Consider the following 22403-nt stretch of genomic DNA (forward strand, 5'->3'; position numbering starts at 1 on the left):
CCCCGCCCCATTCCACCTTCAGTCCTTGCCAATTGCACTTGCTCAGAGTCATTCACCCCCCAAAAAAAATCCAGCTTTGGAAAAAGCGGCACGACAGCACCGGCCACCCGGGGTTCAGTGGCTCTCTCCTCTCGGACAATTATTTAGAATTACTGGCCCTGGTGAATATGGGGGAGGTGGGGGGGAAGAAGGGAAGGAGAATGATTTTTTGGCTGCTGACAGATCCTACCCCGCAGGTTTTGTGTGTGTTTGTCCCCCTCCCGCCCAGGGTCAGGAGTGCCGGGAAAGTGACGAGGCTTTAGCCAAGCAAGAGTTTAGGGCCGGGGTCCCGGTGTGGCTCCGGCGGCTGTGAGCGGAGCAGGGGGACCGGACTCTGCCAGCCGGTGCCGGGGCGCGCGTGGCTGTGGCGCGGCTGCCTATGCCGCCCTGCCCCCCCGCCCCGCCGTGCCCTCTCGGGAGCCCCGAAATGTCCCGGCTGCGGCGCGGAGCGAGGCCGGCGGGGGGGCTCGTCGTCGTCCCCGTCCCTCCCCCGCCGCTCGCTCCTTCCTGGAACACTTGTGCGGGCGGCCGGCGGGAGCGGAGCAGGCCCGGAGGAGCCCAGCCCGCCGGGCGGGGGTCAGGGCGCTGCGCTGCCGGGCGGGAGGGGCGGCGTGGCCGCCGCACGTGGGACGCGCTCCGCGCCGCCCGTTCCGGGGTGTCGGGACCCGCGGGCGGACGCGCGCACACAAAGGCGACGGGGCCGCGCGCTGCCGGGATCAGGAGGGGCGAAGGAAAGTGTACAAAGTCCACGCACTGCCCGCTCCTCCTGGCACCTGGTCCTTCCTCCCAGCGCCGGCCGTGGGGAGGAGGGGGCATTTGGGAAAGCGGCTTCCTGTGGGGTCTGAGTGTGGCGGTGAGGAATTTTTTTCACTTTTGAAATTGTTTTTTAAAATTAATTTTATTTTTTATTTTCCCCTGGTCATTAGTGCCATGAAGGCGTGACTGGTCTGGAGGTACATTTTGAAGTGCTTCAGGGGATGCACTCCGTCTACTGGTTTTAGTTAATATGTTTTTCATGATCCCAGAAAAGAGAGGACTGCATTTAAGAGATGACTAAATAATGGGGGAGGCAAGTAAAAATGAGTAGACTATAAAGGAGACGAAAATGAAGGTGAATGGTAGTGTGGGAAGGCAGGCACTGAGTAGCTTGGGTTTCTCTCCTGTAATTCTCTCCCTCCCTTATATGGTACCCCTGTCCCACTGCACCCCCTACCCCTGGAATTCTGTCTTTTGATACCATTAAGGATATTCTAACAGTAAACATAGCACAACAGAAAACCAGATGACAGGCCCCCTCCCCCCCCCCGATTTTTTTTTTTTTTTAGTTTGTTTTTTCTTTTGGTGGTTTTGTTTGTGTTTTTTCCAGGTGGGACGTGGCGGTGACCGGCGAGGCTCGCCCGGCACTGAATGTCACCCTGAAGGTAAAATGAAAGACACGGAGATGAACGCATGCCTGCGCCCCGCGCCGCCGCTCCCCCGCGCCCGCCGGCGAGCGGCCGCCACCATCGCGGGGCGGCAGCCCCCGCCGCGCCCCGGATTTCCTGTCCCGGCTTTTCGTTACTGCGCCTTAAAAAACCAAAAAATAATAAAAAAAAATTCCGCATGCGAAAGAAACGTGCACGTACCCGGTAACGAGCCCAGGAAAAACCCGGCCGCTTCCCCCAGCTCCTGCCAAGTTATCATTGGGAACACAGGCAGGCGCCGTGACGTCCCGGGTCAGGCCGAGTGCGGACCGGCGCTACCAAGGCGGCAGGGAGGCGCGGGGACGCCGCCGGGGCCGGGGCCGCGTGGACCGGGGCCGCTGCCGCCCGCCCGCCGCCGCTTTCCGCCCGCCGGGCCGCGCCCGCCGCTGCCGCTGCCCCCCGGGCCCCCCGCGCCAAGCCCTCCCTCTGGGGGACGTAAAACGGCCTATAGGCCATTTGAAAAAATCCAGGTTGACTTTATGGAATTGCCAAGAGTGGGTCGGTGGAGATATTTATTAGTTATAATAGATCAATTAACTCAGTGGGTTGAAGCAATTCCAGCTGCTCAGGCTACAGCGCAAACAGTAGCTAAAATATTATTGGAACATGTAATTCCAAGATTTGGACTAATGAGGGTCATTGATTCAGACCAGGGGATACATTTTACTTCTAAGATAATTAAAGATCTGAGTCTAAAATTAATTTTATTTTTTATTTTCCCCTGGTCATTAGTGCCATGAAGGCGTGACTGGTCTGGAGGTACATTTTGAAGTGCTTCAGGGGATGCACTCCGTCTACTGGTTTTAGTTAATATGTTTTTCATGATCCCAGAAAAGAGAGGACTGCATTTAAGAGATGACTAAATAATGGGGGAGGCAAGTAAAAATGAGTAGACTATAAAGGAGACGAAAATGAAGGTGAATGGTAGTGTGGGAAGGCAGGCACTGAGTAGCTTGGGTTTCTCTCCTGTAATTCTCTCCCTCCCTTATATGGTACCCCTGTCCCACTGCACCCCCTACCCCTGGAATTCTGTCTTTTGATACCATTAAGGATATTCTAACAGTAAACATAGCACAACAGAAAACCAGATGACAGGCCCCCTCCCCCCCCCCGCCCCTCACACTTCAACCTATCAGTGTCTGTGACTGGGAGGGAAATCCAAGTGCCCTTTGTAAAAACCCACCAAAGTTTTAGGCATTAGCTACCCTGTTTAAAATACAACATACGGAACTTGCTTGGTACATTTCATTGTTACTCCCCTGTTTTATTTCAGAGGACAAAATGTTCTGGTGTAGCATGCCTACCCTCACTTTCAGAATGGGAGTAGTTTACAATATAACCTACATTAGATGATACATGGTGCGTGCATTGCATTTCCACTGAAAATAATCAAAGACTTAGAATGACGAAGCGACTCATGTGGTTAAGATCTTCCTTGTCTTGGGAACATCAGGGTAGCTGGGGTTCAGTGTGCTGGGGAGAGGGGTTCCGTGGTGTGAGGTGTTTCATGCCTGTACAGGAATATGACAAGTCTCCTTTTAGAGGACTTTAAAAATGTGCCAGGGGCAGGAGAAGGTAAACACAACATTCAGTGTGCTCATTATCAAAATAAGGAAAACAAATCAATTGCGTTAACTGTCTGTGCAGTATCACAGTTATTCCACAGTATTTTGTCAGAAATTAAAAGGTTACCACTAGAGTACTATATCCATATCTCCAACCTGGCACCACTTATTACTGCAATGGTATTTCAATATTAAGTGATCTTAGAGATATTTCGTCTTTCATTTTGAATCCCGAATTTGAATCAGCATTAGGATGTCAGGGCTGTGAGATAAGGTATAACAAACTAAGTAGACAGCTGAAGGGCTCCTGGTGAAGGTGTTGCTGAGAAGGATATCTTCGGCCGTTCTCAGTAACCTTGTTTACAGGGACATTTCAATTGCAACCTGAATTTAAGTGAGAGGCTGCCTGGACTAATGCCTGCGTGTCTGAAACCCATCACGAGTGTCTTTTGCACTCTAAACCTTCTCTCTGCCTTCCTTGCATAATCGTAAAAACTTTTCTGGAAGGTTAGGATGATTTTCTGATATGAAAATTAAGATGTTTTCCTAAGAGGAACGCTGCTCTTTGAACTCATGTACATTAGCAACAAAGTATTCATGAGGTTTGATTTTTTTTTTTTTTTTTTTTTTGGTTCTCTGATGTGGCAGGATCAGTAGTTGCACCAGTCTTTTTAACTTCACAAATATGGCTTTGATTTATTATATTTTAGCCTCGGTGGTTTCAAACGTATTTTGCAGCACATGAAGTCGGTTCAAGTCAGAATGTGAAAAAGAGGCATATAGTAACAAGGAACAGTTTTGTAGTGATCTGCTAATTTTTTGTTTTCTTTTCCTAAAGCTGTTCCAGGAAAATCACGTGAATTTAGCAAGTGGGTGCTAAATGCCAGCAGCCACATTGATGAAGAAAAATGCTGTTGAAATACTTTGGAATAATAAATAGGATATGTAATGGTCAACCACAAGATAAACATTTTACACGGTGTTTTTATGGCTCTAAATTGGCTGCATTGTAAACCAAGCTCGCTACTCTATTAAGTCATCAGAGTTTTCAATTATTTAAGATTTTCAGTCAGCCATCTAATACAGTCTTCATCATCCCCATCAGAAAATTATGCGTAAGGTTTTAATTCCTTGTTGTTGCTGTGTGAGGGCTTTGTTGTGGATGGGGGTTTAATTTTGTCTTACCAGGACAAATATTACAAAGCCCGCACACAGGAAAAAAATTGTATGGAAATAGCCCCAGTCCTATGAAATGGGGATAGTTATGGCACTGAAATGTACCTAATACAATTTGAGATCCACTCACTAAGAAACCTTGACAGTATCTGCCTTGCAGGTACCGTGCATTTGGAAATACTATATCTCCATTTAAATGCAGATCTTCAGTTTTCTCCAGGGGGCAGTTGGCGAATCTTTCGATTGAACCACCGGTACTAGAAAAACTAACTGAAGATTTACCCATGAACAAGAGACCCTTTCAAGTCTGCTTTTTTGAAATAATGATTATAAAATTTCCTAATATTGCAATTTTATATTGATTTTGAATGCCTTTTCAGAAGTCACAGAGAAGGAATAGTGCCTTTTATTCAAGGTAGGCCAATGTCTGCACACTTGTTTAGCAGTCCTAACAGTACAAATAACTTCTTTGTTTTTACATGGGTATTGTGTTTGCATGTGAGTTTTGTGAAATGGACAGAGCAGTCTTGCTTTGATTTTGACCTAGATTCCTCCTGATTATTCCAATACAGCTAGTACCTGCTTATTTCCCACTGTGAAAATAGGAGAACAACTGTTGATGCTATCTTGCTGGGACTGCATGGGCAGTAGGCGCATGTCCAGTCCTCTCCCCTCCTCCTCCTCCTTAGCTTCCTTAGTAATGGATAAAATAGCACTGGGAGCCAAAGAGGGTGCAAGCGTGTATTTCCCCTCCTGTGAATTTTCATTATTTGAGGATTTGAGTCAAAGAAAATAGGAGGGGAAAAAAATGAGTGAATTCATTTCCATTTCCCTATTTGCCATGCAAATTTTGCACACTTACAGGGATGAACAGGGCCATACAACAAATCACATATCCACCTTATTCCATAATTGCTGGAAACTCAGTGTCAGCAGGTGCCAATCCTCCTTAGAGGGGCTTGTACCATCTAGTTTCTAGTCCTGTTTTCTATATTGGTTGTCAGATCTTTAGTTTGCAGTGTAACCCAAGGATTGAATTAAATGCTCAGGACACAGGGAATGGCAGCTCACTGTTTGGGATGCAGGCAGCACAAACTACCTGAAGCAGGGCAGGCAGTAGGTCCTGATCTTTTCTGTGCTGGGGGTGACCCATGCACTCCTGGCTCCTATGCATTCCTGGCTTCTCCTGTCTTCCCACTGTGGGCAAGGGTGCTGCCTGGGGATGCTGCCCATGTCCCTGTGCCAAAGCCATGAGACTGAAAATACCTACCAGCCATATTATGCTTACCTGTTAATGGCATATAACCCACTGGCCTCAATACCCTGGAGAAAACGTGCACTTCAGCTACTGCATGGAATTCAGGCAGATCTGCAAAGTCCAATCTTACATGCTCCAGCATTAATGGCGGAGCTCCCATTCAGCTTAATTGATATTCCTATAAACATCTGCAGGTTTCTGTTTCTAGTGGAGGCTACAGCTGGGTGGACTTCTTAAAGGGATGTTTTGCATATTGAGGTTGAAAGGGAAGTTGAGCTTGATACATTAACTTATCATCTGTGTCATTCTCTTGACATCATTTGGATTACTACAAGCATAAATGACAAGCAGATTAGGTGCAAGATCTTCACACACACATCCATTTTTAGCATTTTGATCAGTGGAGATGTTACTTCTCTGAAAACCTTCTTCTAAGTCAAGTCCAGGCAAGCACAAACCTGTGCATGCATATACAAGTGGAACAAGGCCTATCCTTTACAATACATTTTTTCCTTTAATATCTAGGCAAGATCTCTTATTATAACTTGACCATTAGGGGAAAGAAAATGGAACTTTTCTCAAACAGCTTTTCTGTTGGGGAATCTAGTGGCAGTTGCTTTGAAGCATGTGTAATTGATTATCATACATTTATTTTAAAAAGGAGACATAACAAGGAATCTAACATGATGTTTTGGAATATATCTTCTCCCCACAATGTTCTTGAGGGAAATGTAAGGTTGCAGGCATCATTTCATGCCCTGTATGTTTTTGAACATAAATCAAAGAAATTGTTGGAGAGTTATAGATGTTCATAGCAACTGTAGCTATAATAAACACATGCAGTATATATTTTCCAAGCTATTTTGTATGGGTGAAAAGCTGAAGCTGGCGTTTTGTATGAACAATTCAACTTAATCACTGAAAATTTATTTCCTAGTTAGGGTGGTTTACCAGTGTAGCATGAAGTTGTACACCTTCGTTTAAGTTCATCTGGTTATGAAGGCTCAGTTAAGATTGGAAAAGAATTTAAATTGGATCTAGATGCCTTGAATGAATTATTCCCACTGTCAAATTTATCGTGATGCCTCCATGGTGATATTTACATCTTTATTATCACCTATACTGGTTTCAGTGCATGCTGGATATTTTAGAGAGCAAATAAAAGATAAGAACAGTGTGAAAACTCAAACATTTTTAATTGTACTCATAGCAAAAAATACAAGCATATTTAATACAATGGAACAGAGAATCTTGAATGACTGAGTAGTGCAGAACATCTAATGGGAAAACCAAGTAGCTTAGGCGTACACCATTCTGGATGATTGTATTAGTTTTAGACTTTAAAGTCTTGATAGATGAAAAGGAAAAAGCAGCTATTATGGAGGAGTTTCAATGAGAAGAATTTAGCCACTCATTTTGTGATGAATGGAGAAGGTGTTCCATATGTTGATTAGGATCCATGTGCATTTAAAAGTTAAAAAGAAAATCCTGTAGTCACAGTTATTATGTATATGGATAGATGGAGGAAAGGACACATTCGGGACCAGGAATCAGACAGGTCTATATAAACAGTTTCAGACTTAATATTTAAGCAAAGTCCTAAGTGTATGAATAAAACAGGTAGGATATGTTTCTTGGAGTCTCTGTGTACTGTTGGATTCTGAGACTGATAATTAAAACTGATACTGCTTATTGAAAATCTTGAGACTAGCTGAAAGGTGTGACTTGAAAAGTGTCATTATGTTTCTGCTGGACTTCTGTTTCATTGCAGTTACCTTCACAGTTGTTCCTCTTTAATTACAAGAGCCAGAAATCTCTTTTTAAATGAGAAAGCATGTCTCATTACTTGACTGCTGGAAACAAGGTTTTAAAATCTAAAACAAATATTTGTGTAAAAACTGAGAATTTGCACTGGTTTAGTAATTTGTAGTATTAGCTATAAGTGTCTTCTTGATGATATGTTTGAATTTTAAGGCCGTCATGAATTAAACAAGCTTTCTAAATTGTTACAAGTGACAGACGTCAGGAAGACAGGGCATGGCCCATCTTGGATACCTGTACTAGTTTAGACTTCAGAAGAGCAGGCAGTGGGGTTGGCGTCCAAGGGCCACCCTTTTCCACTGGGGATGGGGGGTATGGAGACCTAGAGCTTCTGACATCACATAAACTCAGGGTCAGCCTCCCCTTCATTTTGTCCTAGCTCTTGTTCCCTGTCCTCTCTGAACATACTTTTGCAGCGTGGCCTTAATAGCCAGACTACTTTACCCTGCCCTCTGAAGGTTGGAAAATGGGCTTTGAATTGTTACTATTCTCCTTGCTGGATACGACGCTATGAAAACAAAATTCAATGAGAAAATCAGAAGGGAGAGAAAAGGGAAGTCAGGGTGCTACAGGTTGAGGTGTATCTGGGAAGGCTGGAAGGAGAAAGGTTTTGCAATTCCAGTTTGTCCCTTGTTCAGGACCTGTGTATGCTTTACAAAAGAAGGTAGCTGAAGGAGCTGTGTCCCTGGATCTGTATTGACCCAGCTGTGCCAAGGGTGAACGGTTGTATAGGAGAGGTAGGGAGGACTGGAGTCAAACTCAGAGTGGATGTCCTCCAGCCTTGGCAAGTGGGTCTGTGTGGGGTGGGACTGCTGGATATGGTCATATTACTGCTCATGCAGCATTCAGAAGTCTCAGCTTTTCTGTGCTGACAGTTGGGTATTTAGAGGCTGTTGAGGAGGAAATTTCATTCACTGAAATTCCTGCTTCCACTGGGATTTTAATTTTTTTTACTTGTCTTAAATTAATGCCTTGAGTTTCACTGGGCAAAAAGAACTTGTTTTATTCTGTGCTGAATTTCCAACAGAAAAAAAACCCTCTTTTGCTATGCTAGAGTCAAAAGGGACCAGGTGGACAAGTGCTGTGAGTGAGGTTTGTGCAGTGTGGGCAGCAGGCTGGGCACTGGAGCACAGAGAGCAGGCGGTTCAAGGTCACTCATGGCCCTTTGTATGGCACATCTGGGAGCAGGATGCACAGCTGTGAGCTTTAGTCCTTTACTTTTCTCAAGCATGCAATCCCTTTCTCACAGCTTGAGCAACAGAGGGACAGAAGCAGCGCTTTTGCAACATGCATTAAATGTGGTGTCAGTTTAGGCAGGGAAAGGTGAGGTTATATGTTGGAGGTGACACAGGCAGACAGTGAGCCCTGCCTCATAGCCAAGATTTTGAGTCGCTGCCTTGCAGTGTCCCTTGAGGGAAAAGAGCAAAATTAAACCTGCTGATGCCACCACACACTTTCTGGAGTGACACAGTCCAGGAGTGGACAGGATCCTTCCCCCAAAGGAGAGAGACAAATCTGGGAGAAATGCATGTTGAATCAATATGGTTACCCTCCTGTAAATGGTGCCTACTTTTAACAGAAATTATTTTGGATGTTTCACTGATCAGATTCTGCTTCTTCTTTCCTTTTTTAATTTGAAGGGAGCTGATGACATGAACTATGAGTGTCTCAGAAAATTGGGCCACAAGCCCTTACACTTGTTTGTGCTTGTGAATGAGTGTGTGCAACGTGCATACACAGACTTTGATGTTGTGTATGCAGAGGATCTCAATTATTTTGCTGTTTGAATCACAGAGCATGTTGTCTTGATGTACTGTCAGTTTTGGTTTCTGCCCTTTGGAATAAAGTTCAAAATATTAAAGAAATAACATGCAACATACTAGTAGCTAGAATAGTCATAGTGCCTGAGGGGAAGAAAGGGTAGTGACTAATCAGTTTCACAAATGCCCAGGAAAAAACTTTAACTCCTCCTAACTAAACCCTGTAATGGTGCACTTTTAAAAGGGATTCTTCTAAATGTTGTTTGTGAGGATTTTTGGCTGTCTTGGAGAGAGAAGTAGGTCCTGGTTGGGAAGCAGCATGCAAGCTCTGTGGTCATGCTCTGACTGAGTGCCGGGGGAATGTGTGGTCCCAGTTGCTCTTTGGAGAATCACCCTGGGCTAAATGGTGAAACAACTACATCTGAATTAATTATTGATAATTCTTTAACATCAAATGTGAGGATGTGTTTGGAGTATTGCTTCCCAGTTAAGAGTTGAAATAGTTCTAGTAGATGTATTCTTTTTAAATGTTGCTTTTCTGGTCTTACCAGTTTGCTTGGACAGCACTAAGAGCTGCAGAAGCTGGTGCAGGTTCTGCTCATCCCTGGTTTGGTTCTGGAGGGCCAAGGCAGGAGCCAAGGGGGCACTAACAGATATTTGAAGCCACACTGAAGCTTTGGTCAGAATACCAGATTTTGCAGAATTTGGGATGTTGTGCTCTATGGTTTTAGTCCAACAGGGACCAGGCTAGATCTGACCCTATATAAAATACTAAATGAAAAGAATGAGCCACCTTCCACTCCCCAAATCTTTTGATTTGTACTCTGTATCAGAAAAAAAGCACTGAGCAGTGCGTGACTGATGCAGGGCAGGCTCAGGATTAATTTAGGATAAACAGGATGCCTGTTGCACTTAATTTAGAAATTCTAAGGCACAAAATGCTTTTGAGTGCAGCTAACAGCTTCTCATCTGCAAATGCCACAATCAAGACAAAGCAAAAGATACTGTGGCGAATTCTGCAGTTCACAGTCCTGACACAGTCAGAACCTCCTATTACAGTGGGGGAGACTTCTGCTTGTTATCACGGCTGCCTGGGATGCAGGATTTCAGTGTGGCATTAATAAAAATAATGCAGTAAATATACAATTTCAAAAGTCCTGCAGGACATGCAGCAAATGCTGGTGGTTTGAACTGGGTGAAGTTGTCAAAGGTTGCTTTGCTCTCCAGAGCCTGGCAATAGCTCCACTGAAATGTGATGCCATTGGTTTTCAGCAAAGGTTTCTTTCTGCAGGGCTGCAAACAGAGATCAGCTGCTACTGTGTATACACAACTAGGGAGCAAATCAAGCAGCACATTTAAGCAGCCTTTTTAACCCTGAGACTTTCCAAGATTTCTTCTTCACGCAGGAAGTTTCCTTTATATTGTCAGCAGTAGCACTTTGCTCATGTAATGAGATCAGAGCTAGGATCACTGCTGCACAGTAGAAAGACTTCCTTAAGACATTTGTCCTTGAAACTGCACCAAACTCTTGGAAGAACCCAGAACCTGTAAGTATGTATAATATAGGCAACAATAGCATGGTGCAAAGCTGCAATCAACCATTATACGATATCCGATTAGCAGAGCAGGAAGGATTTATTTTTTCGGATGTTATGTTACATTCATTTTCAATTTGTTCTAAGGAAACAAATCAATTCGGGCTTCTGATACAGTGACTTTGCAGTAGATGAGCTGGTAGTAATATGTTTGATTTAACTATTTGTTGCTGTCATGTAGCTTGTGGGACAAATATTGTAGCCATCAAACTGTAAAGAACTTTTCTTATGTTTTTAGGCATTTTTAAAGGATTTAGGGGTCCATCTTGCAAATAAGTTTCTGTTTTGCTCTTTGATTTTGTCAACCCCACCCTACGCCAAACTATAAATAACAAGGCAAACGGAATTAGTCTGTATTGTTCTTAGGTGGCAATAAAATATATTTGTTTGCAGGATTAATTTAGTCGTTAGCAATGTTGCTCTGTTTGGGGTGTTTTTTGTATTAATTGGATTCTACTCAAGGCTGTCTATTTTGTGTTTTACTATCTTGTCCGTGTCTGTTTAAGTTACTTTGATGGGACTGCAGTCTGGTTAAACCTGTATTTAAGCACTATTTATATTCCAAGCACATTTCTGGTGAAATAAGTGTTTGAGATTTTTATTTTTTTTAAACCCTTGAACAGTATAGTTGTATTAGCAGTGAGTGCCAGAGGAGGCACAACATGGATGAATGTCAGACACAGACCTCATAACCCAAGTCTTCCCTGTACTAAGTCTGACCCAAACGTGTCCACTTTGGCAACTGCAACTAATAAATGCCTTGAGCTCCCTTTCAATAAATTTTTCATACACAGTGATACTTCTGCTTATCAGATTAATTTCTCCCAGGTTAGCCTGATTGATAGCTGGACTGTGATTTCTTAAGAGCTTTCTCCATGAAACCCCACTGAAGAGCTGCATTCCATTTAACCAGTGAATGTAAAAACTGGTAACCATGGATTCAGCCACCACTAACTGTCGAGAGCAATGACTTGTTGTAAACAATACAAATGAGCCAGGATAGCAGAAGCAACCAGACATGAAATTATTTTAATAGAAATTATGGTAAAGGTCATGTGATACTGTATTGGCTTGGATTCAGTGTTAAAGGGAAAGTATTTTGGTTTTTCAGGTTTGATTTAAATGCACATCTCCACTGGCTTCACGTCCGTGTAAGACCTCCAGAAGGGCAAATGAAACAGTTCTTTGGAAAATCCTCTGCTTAATTGTATGTTGTGACTTAGGCCCTGATCCTGAAAGTGTGGGAATGGCTACAGTACGTGAATAATCAGTGGGATTATTCCATACTAAAAATTAAGTATGTTTGTAGGATTCAGACCTTTTAAGATAAGTTAGTAATAAAAAAATATATTCTAAGGAAATAATAACCTGTCACTAAAGGTAAATAATGGAAATGCAGGTTTTATTGGTTGTGTGTGGTTTGATTGGAGATCTTTGTTTGCTTGTTTCAATAACATGAAAAGAAATTATATTTATCCCTTTGTTTTTAAATGTTATGACTTTAATTTCTTGTCTGGTGTGCCTCAAATCTTTTTCCTAATTTATAGCCTCTCTTATGGAAAACTGGTAAACCATGGTGTCAGCTATTATAATATAGCATGACGATAGGCACATGCAGATCGCATGAGCAGTCGTGTGTCTCGTCTCAGGAATTTCCATCCCTACAAAATCTTTGCTGACTCCCAGCTGTCACATGGCTGTCACTCACAAATTCTGACCATAACCAAATACTCCTTGCCCAGGCATAAGCTCACCAAACCTCTCTGTGTACCCATAGACACAGGCACCAGTGTCCCTGCTTTAGCACTTTCTCTGCATAAATGTGTCTCTCCGCCAGACCTGCTGCATTCCACTAATGTTTTTCCTTTAATTTTTTTCCTGGGTGCTGCTTCCTTGATGTGCCTGTCCTTTGTAAGGAGGAATCTGGAATAGGAATAGTAGTCAGTAAGAAATGCAAGCAAAATTAACTTTGTGCATTATTTAATATAACATTTCAAATTGTTGTGAATTTATATTCACAACTTTCATGGCCCCCTAAACTTCTTCAAGAAAATTAACCCTTACTGTTCTCTAGACAGAATACTGTCATCTTGCAGTGACTTGGCTTACTATTTTGTGTATTTATGTTTTGTGACATTTATATTATTTGGAAAACTTAGATTGTGAGAATCCTAGGCTAGAACTTTGGTTATTTTTATTTTTCTAGGTTATTTCTATATTTCATACGTGTCACATACATCTCTATTGTTTTACCAGTAATTTTGATTTATATATTTTTCAACCAGAAGTATTTCAGACAATTCTCATCAGTCTCTTACAGCTGACCAGTCTCAGCCAAGCATGACTTGCCACTAAAATGCATAGATAGGTGCAGGAGAAGTCCTGCTCTCCCTATTTTTCTGAGCTGCTTTGCCAGACCAAGGGGACAGTTGCTTCTGTGAGTCGGGAAGGTGAGATTTAGTTTATACATAGAATAACAGCAGGCAAAAATAGACTGACTTCTATTGAAAAGACATTTACACAGGAATATTTGGGGGCGGAGAATACCAAATTGCAAAATATTTTCCGTTGTTTGACTTTGTCCATGTTAAGAGTGTATTGGCGTCCTCCTGTATATCAGACTTGTCAGTATATTAACATTTTAGCAAAAGGGAGGAGGTGGCTGGACAGGAAAGATACCACCTTGACTTTGCGTCTTTATCCTGGAAAGAATCCAGAACTGAAAGTAAAATGCAGGTGAAAGCACAGTGAGACTCCAGACCAATATCCAAGAAAATCAGGGAAACCACACTGGCCTCCTTACCACGAGCTGATTACAAAGCATCAGTAATCCCTTCAGCCCTTGAAAACCAGTTGAGGGCTTTGTAAATCTTTGAGCCTGCCAGAAGAAACCATGTTTCATGGGAGGGGACAATGCAGTGTTCAGGAAGGAAGGAGTGCACCATGACTCCATGGACTTCGGTGGCATGAGAGAATGGGCAATTTTCCTCTGCTTAAAGTATCTTTGGCACCTTTACAATCTGTGACATACGTGCTTATTCTACTCTCCTGTATTTTGCACTGAATACTGATTTTGTAATGCAAAATTTGGAGGAGTTAGTGAGTGAGCTGCCAGAACTCTTTGCCCATCTGCAGATGATAGGAAGAACTGGGAAGCATGTCTCTTTGTTTCTCCCATGGTTTATAAAGGTCAGATGCTGGTTGATGGGCAGCTGCAGGAGAATTTTCATTTGAAGCAGAGCTCTGGGAAGATGTATTTGAATCCCCAAAATGGACACCTCAGTGTTTTAGCCATAGAGGAATCTTAGTGATTGCAGTCAGTTAAATGTTGCAGTGCATACCTGGAATCTGTCAAAAATATTTACCATGAAAATAATTAGTAATAATTAATGATATCTGTTCTGTAATAACAGTAATATAGAATAGTAACGGAATAGTAACATTAAGTTTTATTTTATTGTTGTAATTCTATTCTACTTTTATGCCAAGATTACTTTTATCAATAAGATAATTTGTGTATGAAAATCTCACATTCACAATCCTTTCAACTAAATTCAAGGAGGGTAAGTGCAGACACCTTTAAAAAATTAAGAATGGATTTGTGATGTAGAGATACAAGATGTAGGGAGTGTAGGGTAAACTGTTATCCAGATCCACTCACACTTTACTTTATGGTTGAGACAGCCAGCAGCACTGCAGGTAAGTGAGAAATAAATTGGTAACTTTTGCCAGATGGATTCCTGGCTATTAGAAACTGGACTGAAACTACTTAATTCCATGGAGCATGGTAAACTAGTTGGTCACTGAATAACAGAATATTGTTCTTTGAATTATTAACCCTTTGTAAACATTGCAGTGTTTTATAAATTTCTGTTCCTTTCTGGTTGTGCCTCTTAGGTGGTGTGAGTAAGAAAGGTGTTTTTTTGGAGGACTGCTGTAGTCATTTTATCTTTTGATCATTTCCAAATATGCTTCTTCCCACGAGCTATTGAAGACCCATGATTTATGGGTTATAATGTTCTTCAGGTCAGCATAACTCTCATAGGGTCTAAAGACAGGACTGTGATCTGTATCAGCTGCATTAACTTTCCATTAACTTTCAGTGACTAGTACGCATCTTTGATTATTCTTTTGTACAAAAATAAGGTCATGTATTCCTTTGTACAAAATAAGGTCGTTCTCTGTGTAGTTTAGTTTTAACAGAACCAGACTGTCACTGACCATCAGCTTTTGCATGCATAGACTCTCTACTTCCTGGCAAGGCTTTAGGCCCAGATCCACAAAAGGATTAGATGCCTTAAGCGGGACTTAAGTGGGATTTAGGCATTGAAAGCCCAAACTGAGATCCTCAATATCCCCACTGAACTGCCACCTAACCTTAGAAGTTGCCTAACCTGCGTGAGTGCCTGTGTTTTCAATATCCAGTTTTCCCAGGTGGCCAAAGATCTTTGGATGTTCTCAAGCACTTCCATCCTGACAAGGTTGAGCCCCTCTGCTCCCATTTTTCCCCTCACATCCCAGCGGACTTCAGAAAGTGCAAACTCTTGTTCCAAAATGGTGGATTTCTGTGTGTGGTATCTCTCACTTTCTCCAGCTGTGTCCTTGAAGGAAAGGACCCTCCAGTAGGTTTCTTTTAGGAGCAGCCTGGGAACCTTAAAAAAGGTACTGAAACTAAAAAATTTGACTATCACTGCTTAAAAATGGAGCTCCTAGAGGTGAAGCAGGGCTGCAGATGAGTGTGGCCTTGGCCTTCTCCTGCTGGCAGCATTAGATTGTTCTTGCTTACTGATGGCTGCTCCTGAGTTGGCACAGGAGGCACAGGAGTGACTAGCAGGGCTCGGGGCTCCATGGCACAGGAGCAGCACCTGAAAGCTGGGTACTGGAATGTGAAATTAGCATTGCTCCCAGAGGTTTTCTGGGAGAATTCAGGCTCTGGTGTTTTGTAACAAAAGTATTTGGAGGAAGAGCTCTTTTCTGCAAGAGGTCACTTAGGGTTTCATGTTTCACACAGTGTATCACCTGTGTGTGATACATGGTGGGTATTTTGTTTTTTGAAAGCCAGGCTTATTAGGGTGTTCCATGTGCACACCCAGAAATAATAACCACTTTTTTTAGGGGTTCAGTCTCAAGCATTTCTGGAGCTGTGGCAGAATTGATAGCTGTGCCACTCTGCAGAGGCCCAAGCAAATGTCTTGTTAGTAGCAGAGTAAGTGATCCTGTGCCATCACTTATTTCTCAGCTGTACTTGTGACATTTCATGTGTTCTCAGCCATGTCTGTTGTTTGTTTAAATCCTGCTAGTTCCTTGATTTATCAGTTTTCTGTAGACTTTTGTTCAAGTAGTCCCAAATGCTATCCTTTTTCAAATAGATGCATCCTTATCAGCAAATAGTGTTTCATCAATAGCTTTAACTCTTTCACGTAACTCTGTATATGTCTGTCCACTTTGACTTTCTCTTCTTTAAAATACTGATTTTTTTTTTAAATGAGGACAGTATTTAGGAAATCTCTTAGAATTTCTCCTGAATCATTTTGTCTTTTTGTGACAAAGTACTTTTTATCCACATTATTAGATAGGAATATTTTTCTTTTTCTCTTATTTTTTTTTTCCTGAGAGAGAGAATTCTTCTCAGGGAATCCCTAGTTTATTAATTTGTTAAAGATAGCCAGACTGTTTGCAATCTTAATATTGTTTCTTGCTGCTTTTGATTTATGGACCTGTGTGCAGTGCTGAAAACAGAAATACAGAATGTAGAACATATTTGTATAGAAGTGTAGCCTAGAAATTATAAAATCACAAAAAAGATATATATTTTTAAATTTAGAAACTGCAATAATGAAAAGCCTATATACAATGAATAAACTTAACATGTAATGACAAGTGCACTGTATGCTCCTTAAAAGATCTATAAGTGTTTATGTACAGGTAGACAAAATTTGTATGACTATCTTTGATAATGACCTTAATAGCTAAGGATATTATTAATGTATTTTTAAAACTGATACAGGGAGCTCTGTTATTTTAATGGAGAGTATATGTTGTAAATTAATCTGTAACTTTCAGTCTTCTCACTTTGTGTTTTCAGAATGGCATGCTTGAATTATTATATATTTATTTTGGCATTTTAGTGCACCCAAACATTGTGAGCATTAGTTCATCATACATCACGAATGTATGACTATTGTATGGAACCAATTTTAGGTATAGGAAGTTCAGCAAGTATTGTGCCTTGGTGGTTGCCAGATCACTTGCACGCTTGCTAAATCCTATGCACAGTGCTTCCGTTTGCTGGGTTACTCATTGAGCTTTTAATAGTCAACTTAATTTTAGTTAAGGTTCAGTTTAGTAACTCTTGCAATTAGTGGAAAATATTGCCAGCATTCATCGGTAAAGCATATTACTTATGAAAGGCACACATGGGGTATGTGCGGAGGTAAAAGATAACAGGTCGATTCTGGTGGATCCCATCATGACTGGCCTTTAAGGGTAAGTTACAGAACATTTTAATCATTGGGGGTAACCTTACAGAAAATGGAATCTCAAGCTTGCATGTAGGAGGAAGTTTGGTCTCCCTTACTCACCGTTGTGTCCCAATGCCAACAGTGTCTCCGTGCATGGGGTCCCTGGCTGCCTGTTAGTCCATGGGCTTCACATCAGTGCCAGTGAGATGCTGCTCCTGAGATGGGCTTGGAGCCCTCAGAAGAGCAAGGGTTCCTGTTTTGGGGCAAGCTTTTGAGCCCCATCTTGCCTGCTTGCTTTTCCTTTTTGAAAACAACTGAGCTATTGGAGGCAAGTCTGCTGCTTGACTCTTCTAAGGCAGTTTGATGGGTTGTTTAATGGGTACAGGTTGAAGACGCGGGTGAGATGTTTTTGCCCTCATATAAAAGGGAGATATGATTTCAGCCAGCCTGTTAGTGTCCTGAGAAATGAAATACTGGAAACAATAACCCAAGTAACTAAGTAACTTGGAAATAAAGGCAAAGGCGCAACAACCAATTGCAGCAAGAGTGTGTTTTCTCTTTTTTGCCAAATGAATAGGTTAAAACGAATGCATTTGTCTGATGTTACTGGAAAACGAAAGCCATGTGTTCCCACAGGATGGACACTACCAGGACAGTTCCAGCAGTGTCTTGCCCTGTCAATGGTGCTCATGTCTGATCTGGGATTTCTCATATCCATAAATACACAAAATGCATGTCTCTTGGCAGAATAAGTAGAAATTGTATAACAGAGGAGGCACAAGGGAAAGTGCTGTCTTTATGATAATTGTGTCTCTTGCTCAGAAGTTAATGCCTGTTACGTTTGAGTGAAGAGGAATTCAGGAGTGCATGTCTCGATCCAGTCTATTGGGCTACAAATCACTGTCTTGTGACTTGTATTGTGAGTGCAGGGTCCTATCCCAGTTAGAAACACACTGATCTAAATAAAGGTAATGATATTTTTTTGTCTTAGAAACCTAGGGTAGAAAAGTGGAGACTGTTGATAGGCCCCTTATTGAGCTGGTTGAAGAAGAGACAGCGGAGAACTCTGATTTGTAGAAGGATGTAGGTGAGTGAAGACCTTTGCATATGAAATCACTCCCCAGCTGTATGGAAAAGCATATGAGATAATGTCTTGGCTTCACTGAGATCAGTGGGAGTCAGTCTGGATATTGCTGTAGGTTCTGCACACTTGGGTGCTGCTCTTGCCAGTGACAGAAACCACAGCAGAATCCTCACCATCATGTTAGGTTTGATCTTTACAGGAAAGGTATCACTGCTGGTAATATTGAGGAGTAAAAAATTACTGCCAAAGACAGGGAGTTTAAAGCTTTCTGTTTTATATTTTGACCCTATTATTCTGAGGGATACCAGTGTAGAAATTGTAACATCCTGGGGGCGTTTTGCAAAGGAGGGCAAGAATTTTCTCTGTTTCCACATTTTTTTTCCAGTTACAGGAAACTGGGGAGCAAGCTTTTGGATGCTAATTACAAGAGGCCTTGAAAAAGGAAAAAATAACAATATCTATCTTATAAGAATATTTGTTTGTTTGTAAAGTTACGTGAACTCTTTGGCAGAAAGAAGCCATAAGAAGTTCCAGCCGGTTATTCCTCGGTGACAGAAGTCTGTATTTAGGCTTCTGTTAGTCTCCTTTATTTATAACAAAACCTTTGAATATTATTTCCAAGATGTTCAGCTATCAGAAATGAAGTGATAATGAGGACAGAGGGTAGGTCATGAGTCTGCAAATAAGTTTGAGATGGTGAGCTTAACCTACCAGGTGAAAGAAAAGTCAGTATAGCAGCTGCATGAACACTTCAAAGCATGCACCTAGCTTGCTGTACTAACTTAATTATCCCCGCTATAGATATGTTTGTCAAACATATCTATAGCCAAGATCCTGTTACTTCTCAGTGGGAAATATCAGAAGGCTTCTGTTTGGTTGCCAGTTGACTGAATCCTTCCTTTACTTTGCTGCATTAGTCTTTTCAAGGACTTTGCCTGATGTGATGAGCAGAAACTTAACTCTCTTTCTGTTTAATGGTGGACAATATTGTAAGATAGAGAATGATGCAGACTGATGGGATGGGTGTAAAATGATTTTTAAGCAAGTCTGATGAGGATTTAATCCTATTTTAATCAAATACTGCCTGAACCAACCAAAACTTTTATCACCCTTGCCAAATCAACCGTATTGTGGTGTCAGCACTATTTCTCAGCAAGCATCTTGCTTCCTCTGTGTAATAGTACAGGGTGTTTTTGAGCATCCTGGTGTTGTCAACTTTCTCCACCAACAGTGTGATGTGAAATGTAAAGAGACAGGAGTACCCCAGCTCTTCCATCACACAGAAACACAAGCCAGTGCTCTGTTCTTTGACACTAAAACATGCCCTGCTGTTGGCAAGCTGTGGGATTTAATAGGTAAAGACCATGGGGAACTTTTCAGATTTTTAGTCTTTCTGCTTTTGTAAAGTCTGTTACACAGGGAGGTTCAGTTTTTAAACATGGTCATTTTTAATTCCTGTCCTTGGAGTCTGGCTGACAGATTGGGAGTGTTGAGGATGGGAGTGGCCTGAAAAGACAAGCTGGAAACACAGGATGTATACATACATTAAAATGGAGCAAAACAAAAATAAGGTGACTTAGGTGAACACAGATGGGATATGTTTCAGGGCCACTCTTAACACCTGTTTTAAATGGCCTGTGCTGAAAATCATTACCTTAAAAAAAATGCTGTTTATGTCTTCCCTGAACTGAGTTTACACAAACACCAACGGTTCTGATTGGAGAGAGTGGAGATCAGATTTTGGTAGGTTTTTTCTATTCTGTGTTTTTTTTTTTTTTTTTTTTTTTTTTTTTTTTTTTTTTGGTTTTTTATTGTTTTTTTTTTAATCTGAACAATAGTATTTTCACTGCAAACCTTAAAAAAACCCAACCAAATAAAAAAACTTTGACAAGTATTTGTTTTGATACACCATTTCTATTAGCTATGGCATTGATGTATGCAAAATATAAGTCATTCAACAAATATTTAAAAATCTGACATGGATCCTCAGCCTTTTGAGGTGTTACTGTTGATTCCCACTTTTTTAGCAAAGACCAAAACTTGTTGACAGAAGCTTTCTGATTTGAGAGTGGAGGTTGAGATAGGAATGTTTTATCAACTGACTTTACTCTCCATGCTGAGTTTGACAGGTCATGCTGAAAGTAAGACTTCGAGCTTTCCAAGTATTTCTGCTCCATGTTGGCATTTGAATTTTCTTATGAAACACTCCTTCTGTGATAATTTCTGCAAGCTTTTCACTTTTGGAGGAAGACATTGACTTTCCCCTATTTCTACAAAACTCTTTGTGGTTTTATCTTTGTTTTCTCTGTCATCATATTCTTTTTAATTTTTTTCTTGATGTTGTTAAACCTACTTTTTCCTTGTTTCACGGTTTTGAGAAGAGTCATTTATAGCTTGATTATTGACTACATTCCTACTGTAATTGAAAGGAGGACTGCATTTGGATGAAGTATTACTTGCCCATGTAGTAGTAGTTAGAGTAACATAGGGGCATGGTATACTGTTACTTTTATACAGAGAATTCTGAAACATTGTATTAAAAGCAACCAGTGCATAGGGAATTAAGGAAAAACTATTCCTTTAACGCACATACGTATCTCTCCATGCCAGCTGCAAGAGAATTGTGCTCTTGGAGGTGGTGATGCAGTCTAATGGAAAGAGCAGATGCCTAGGAGTAGCTTGCATTCTGGCTCTTCCCAATCTGCACACCTTTGTAAAGTATTTTGAGATTTCTGGATGATAGAAAGAGCTAAATATTATTTAAGGCTGCTTAGTTAGATAGTAGGCTTTAGTCTGTATTATTTTTTGTTTGTGTATTACATGAATAGTGTGTGAAACTGTAGGAGAATCTTTTGTTCTTGGATACTGCACTTCCCTTTGGCCTCTCTTTTTCTGGCTTAATTTTATTGGGTGTTAAAGAATACAGAGTAAAAGTAAAGAATACAGAGCAAAGAATATTTGAGCAATGAGGAGGTGCATAAATAGCAAACATATTGAACTGTGAACAAGAACTGGTTTTTGGATGCCTCTGGAAGAGCAATGACCCTCTCACTGTATTACTGTGGGGAAGTGACAGGTGCATGCTGTCCCGTGATTGTCCATGTAGCTGGTACTTCTTCAGTGTCCAGCAATGTACTCCCTATCCTGTTTTGCTAAAAGGCCACTTATCTAAACAGTGACAGGAGATCAAAGGGTAGCTTCAGAGCCCCATAGATGACAGATCTGTATTTATGGCTTTAATCATTTATGTGCAGCTCAAAATCATAACCTATAGGACAGCACTTCCAAACTTCCACCATCATGTGCATTGTCATGGCTGCAGCAGACCTCTTTTTCTATCTGGACTGTGCACAGAAGACCTGTGCAGCAGCTCAGGCAGCATGGGCTGCCCAAATAGTCAGTTTGCCCTTCCCTCTGGGATGAGGGCATCAGACTGGATTTTTCCATATCAACATGTAATAGCTCACTTAGTACAAGAAACATGCAATGTAGCTGGAGAACCTTGCTCTGAGTAATCATCTGTAACTGCAAGTGAAGATTTCTAAAAAGCAGATCAGTAATCTGGAAAAATTGTATGTATTTTGTTAAAGGAAGTCTCTGAGCCACAAATAGATGGATGTTGGAAGAGTAGTCTGGGGAATTGTCACTATACCCCTGCTCCATGACCTTCATTAAGCATCTGCTGTTTGCCATGGGCCCAGACAAGCTAATCAGCCTAAGTGGCCCTTTGGTTTCACCTGCTGGGGCCATTCTAGGTGCAGCAGGGCACAGATGACCATGAATATATCTGCATGTGTATGTGCAGGGATAGCTGAGTGGACTTTCACTGGGGAGTATACAGCAGTGGGCACATAACTGCAGCACATCATAATCCCTTTTCTGATACTCCACCTTATTTTAATTCTTTTTTTGCAATGCTCTTGAGTACTTAAAGACCAGCATATTTAACAAGCTTATTTACCCTTTGTTCTTTGTGTGTCTCCTGTAGTGAGAACCTAAACTCCTGCAATTCTAGCACTGTGTTTGCAATTCAGTGTGTATGGTTACCAGAGCGCCATGGACTTCTTATATTAATATTATTATTGTTATTATTTTGTTTAATTTACTTATTGGTTAAGAAGCTGTAAAAATGAGGCCAGGCTGTGACAAAAAGAGATGGTCTAAAACTGATGCTAAATAAA

The 22403-nt window shown here is 41.5% G+C and overlaps 1 protein-coding gene across 7 annotated transcripts in view; it reads left to right on the forward strand.

Annotated features, from left to right (window-relative positions):
- Window positions 1–870: 870 nt before the first annotated feature.
- Window positions 871–22403, forward strand: part of ESRRG (estrogen related receptor gamma) — a 371095-nt gene continuing 349562 nt past the window's right edge. For 2 of the 7 annotated variants that reach the window (XM_041476974.1, XM_041476975.1), the window contains exon 1: window positions 871–892. Coding sequence is in view for 1 of the 7 variants with exons in the window: in XM_041476965.1 (XP_041332899.1) it covers window positions 10532–10629 (98 nt within the window). In the remaining 6 variants the exon portion in view is untranslated. Of the gene's footprint in view, window positions 893–10398; window positions 10630–22403 lie in introns of those variants that run through there. The other 5 variants (XM_041476970.1, XM_041476967.1, XM_041476965.1 and 2 more) reach the window with 4 other exon arrangements.

This window comes from Pyrgilauda ruficollis, unplaced genomic scaffold (assembly GCF_017590135.1).
Source record: "Pyrgilauda ruficollis isolate IOZ18807 unplaced genomic scaffold, ASM1759013v1 scaffold4, whole genome shotgun sequence".
NCBI lineage: Eukaryota > Metazoa > Chordata > Aves > Passeriformes > Passeridae > Pyrgilauda > Pyrgilauda ruficollis.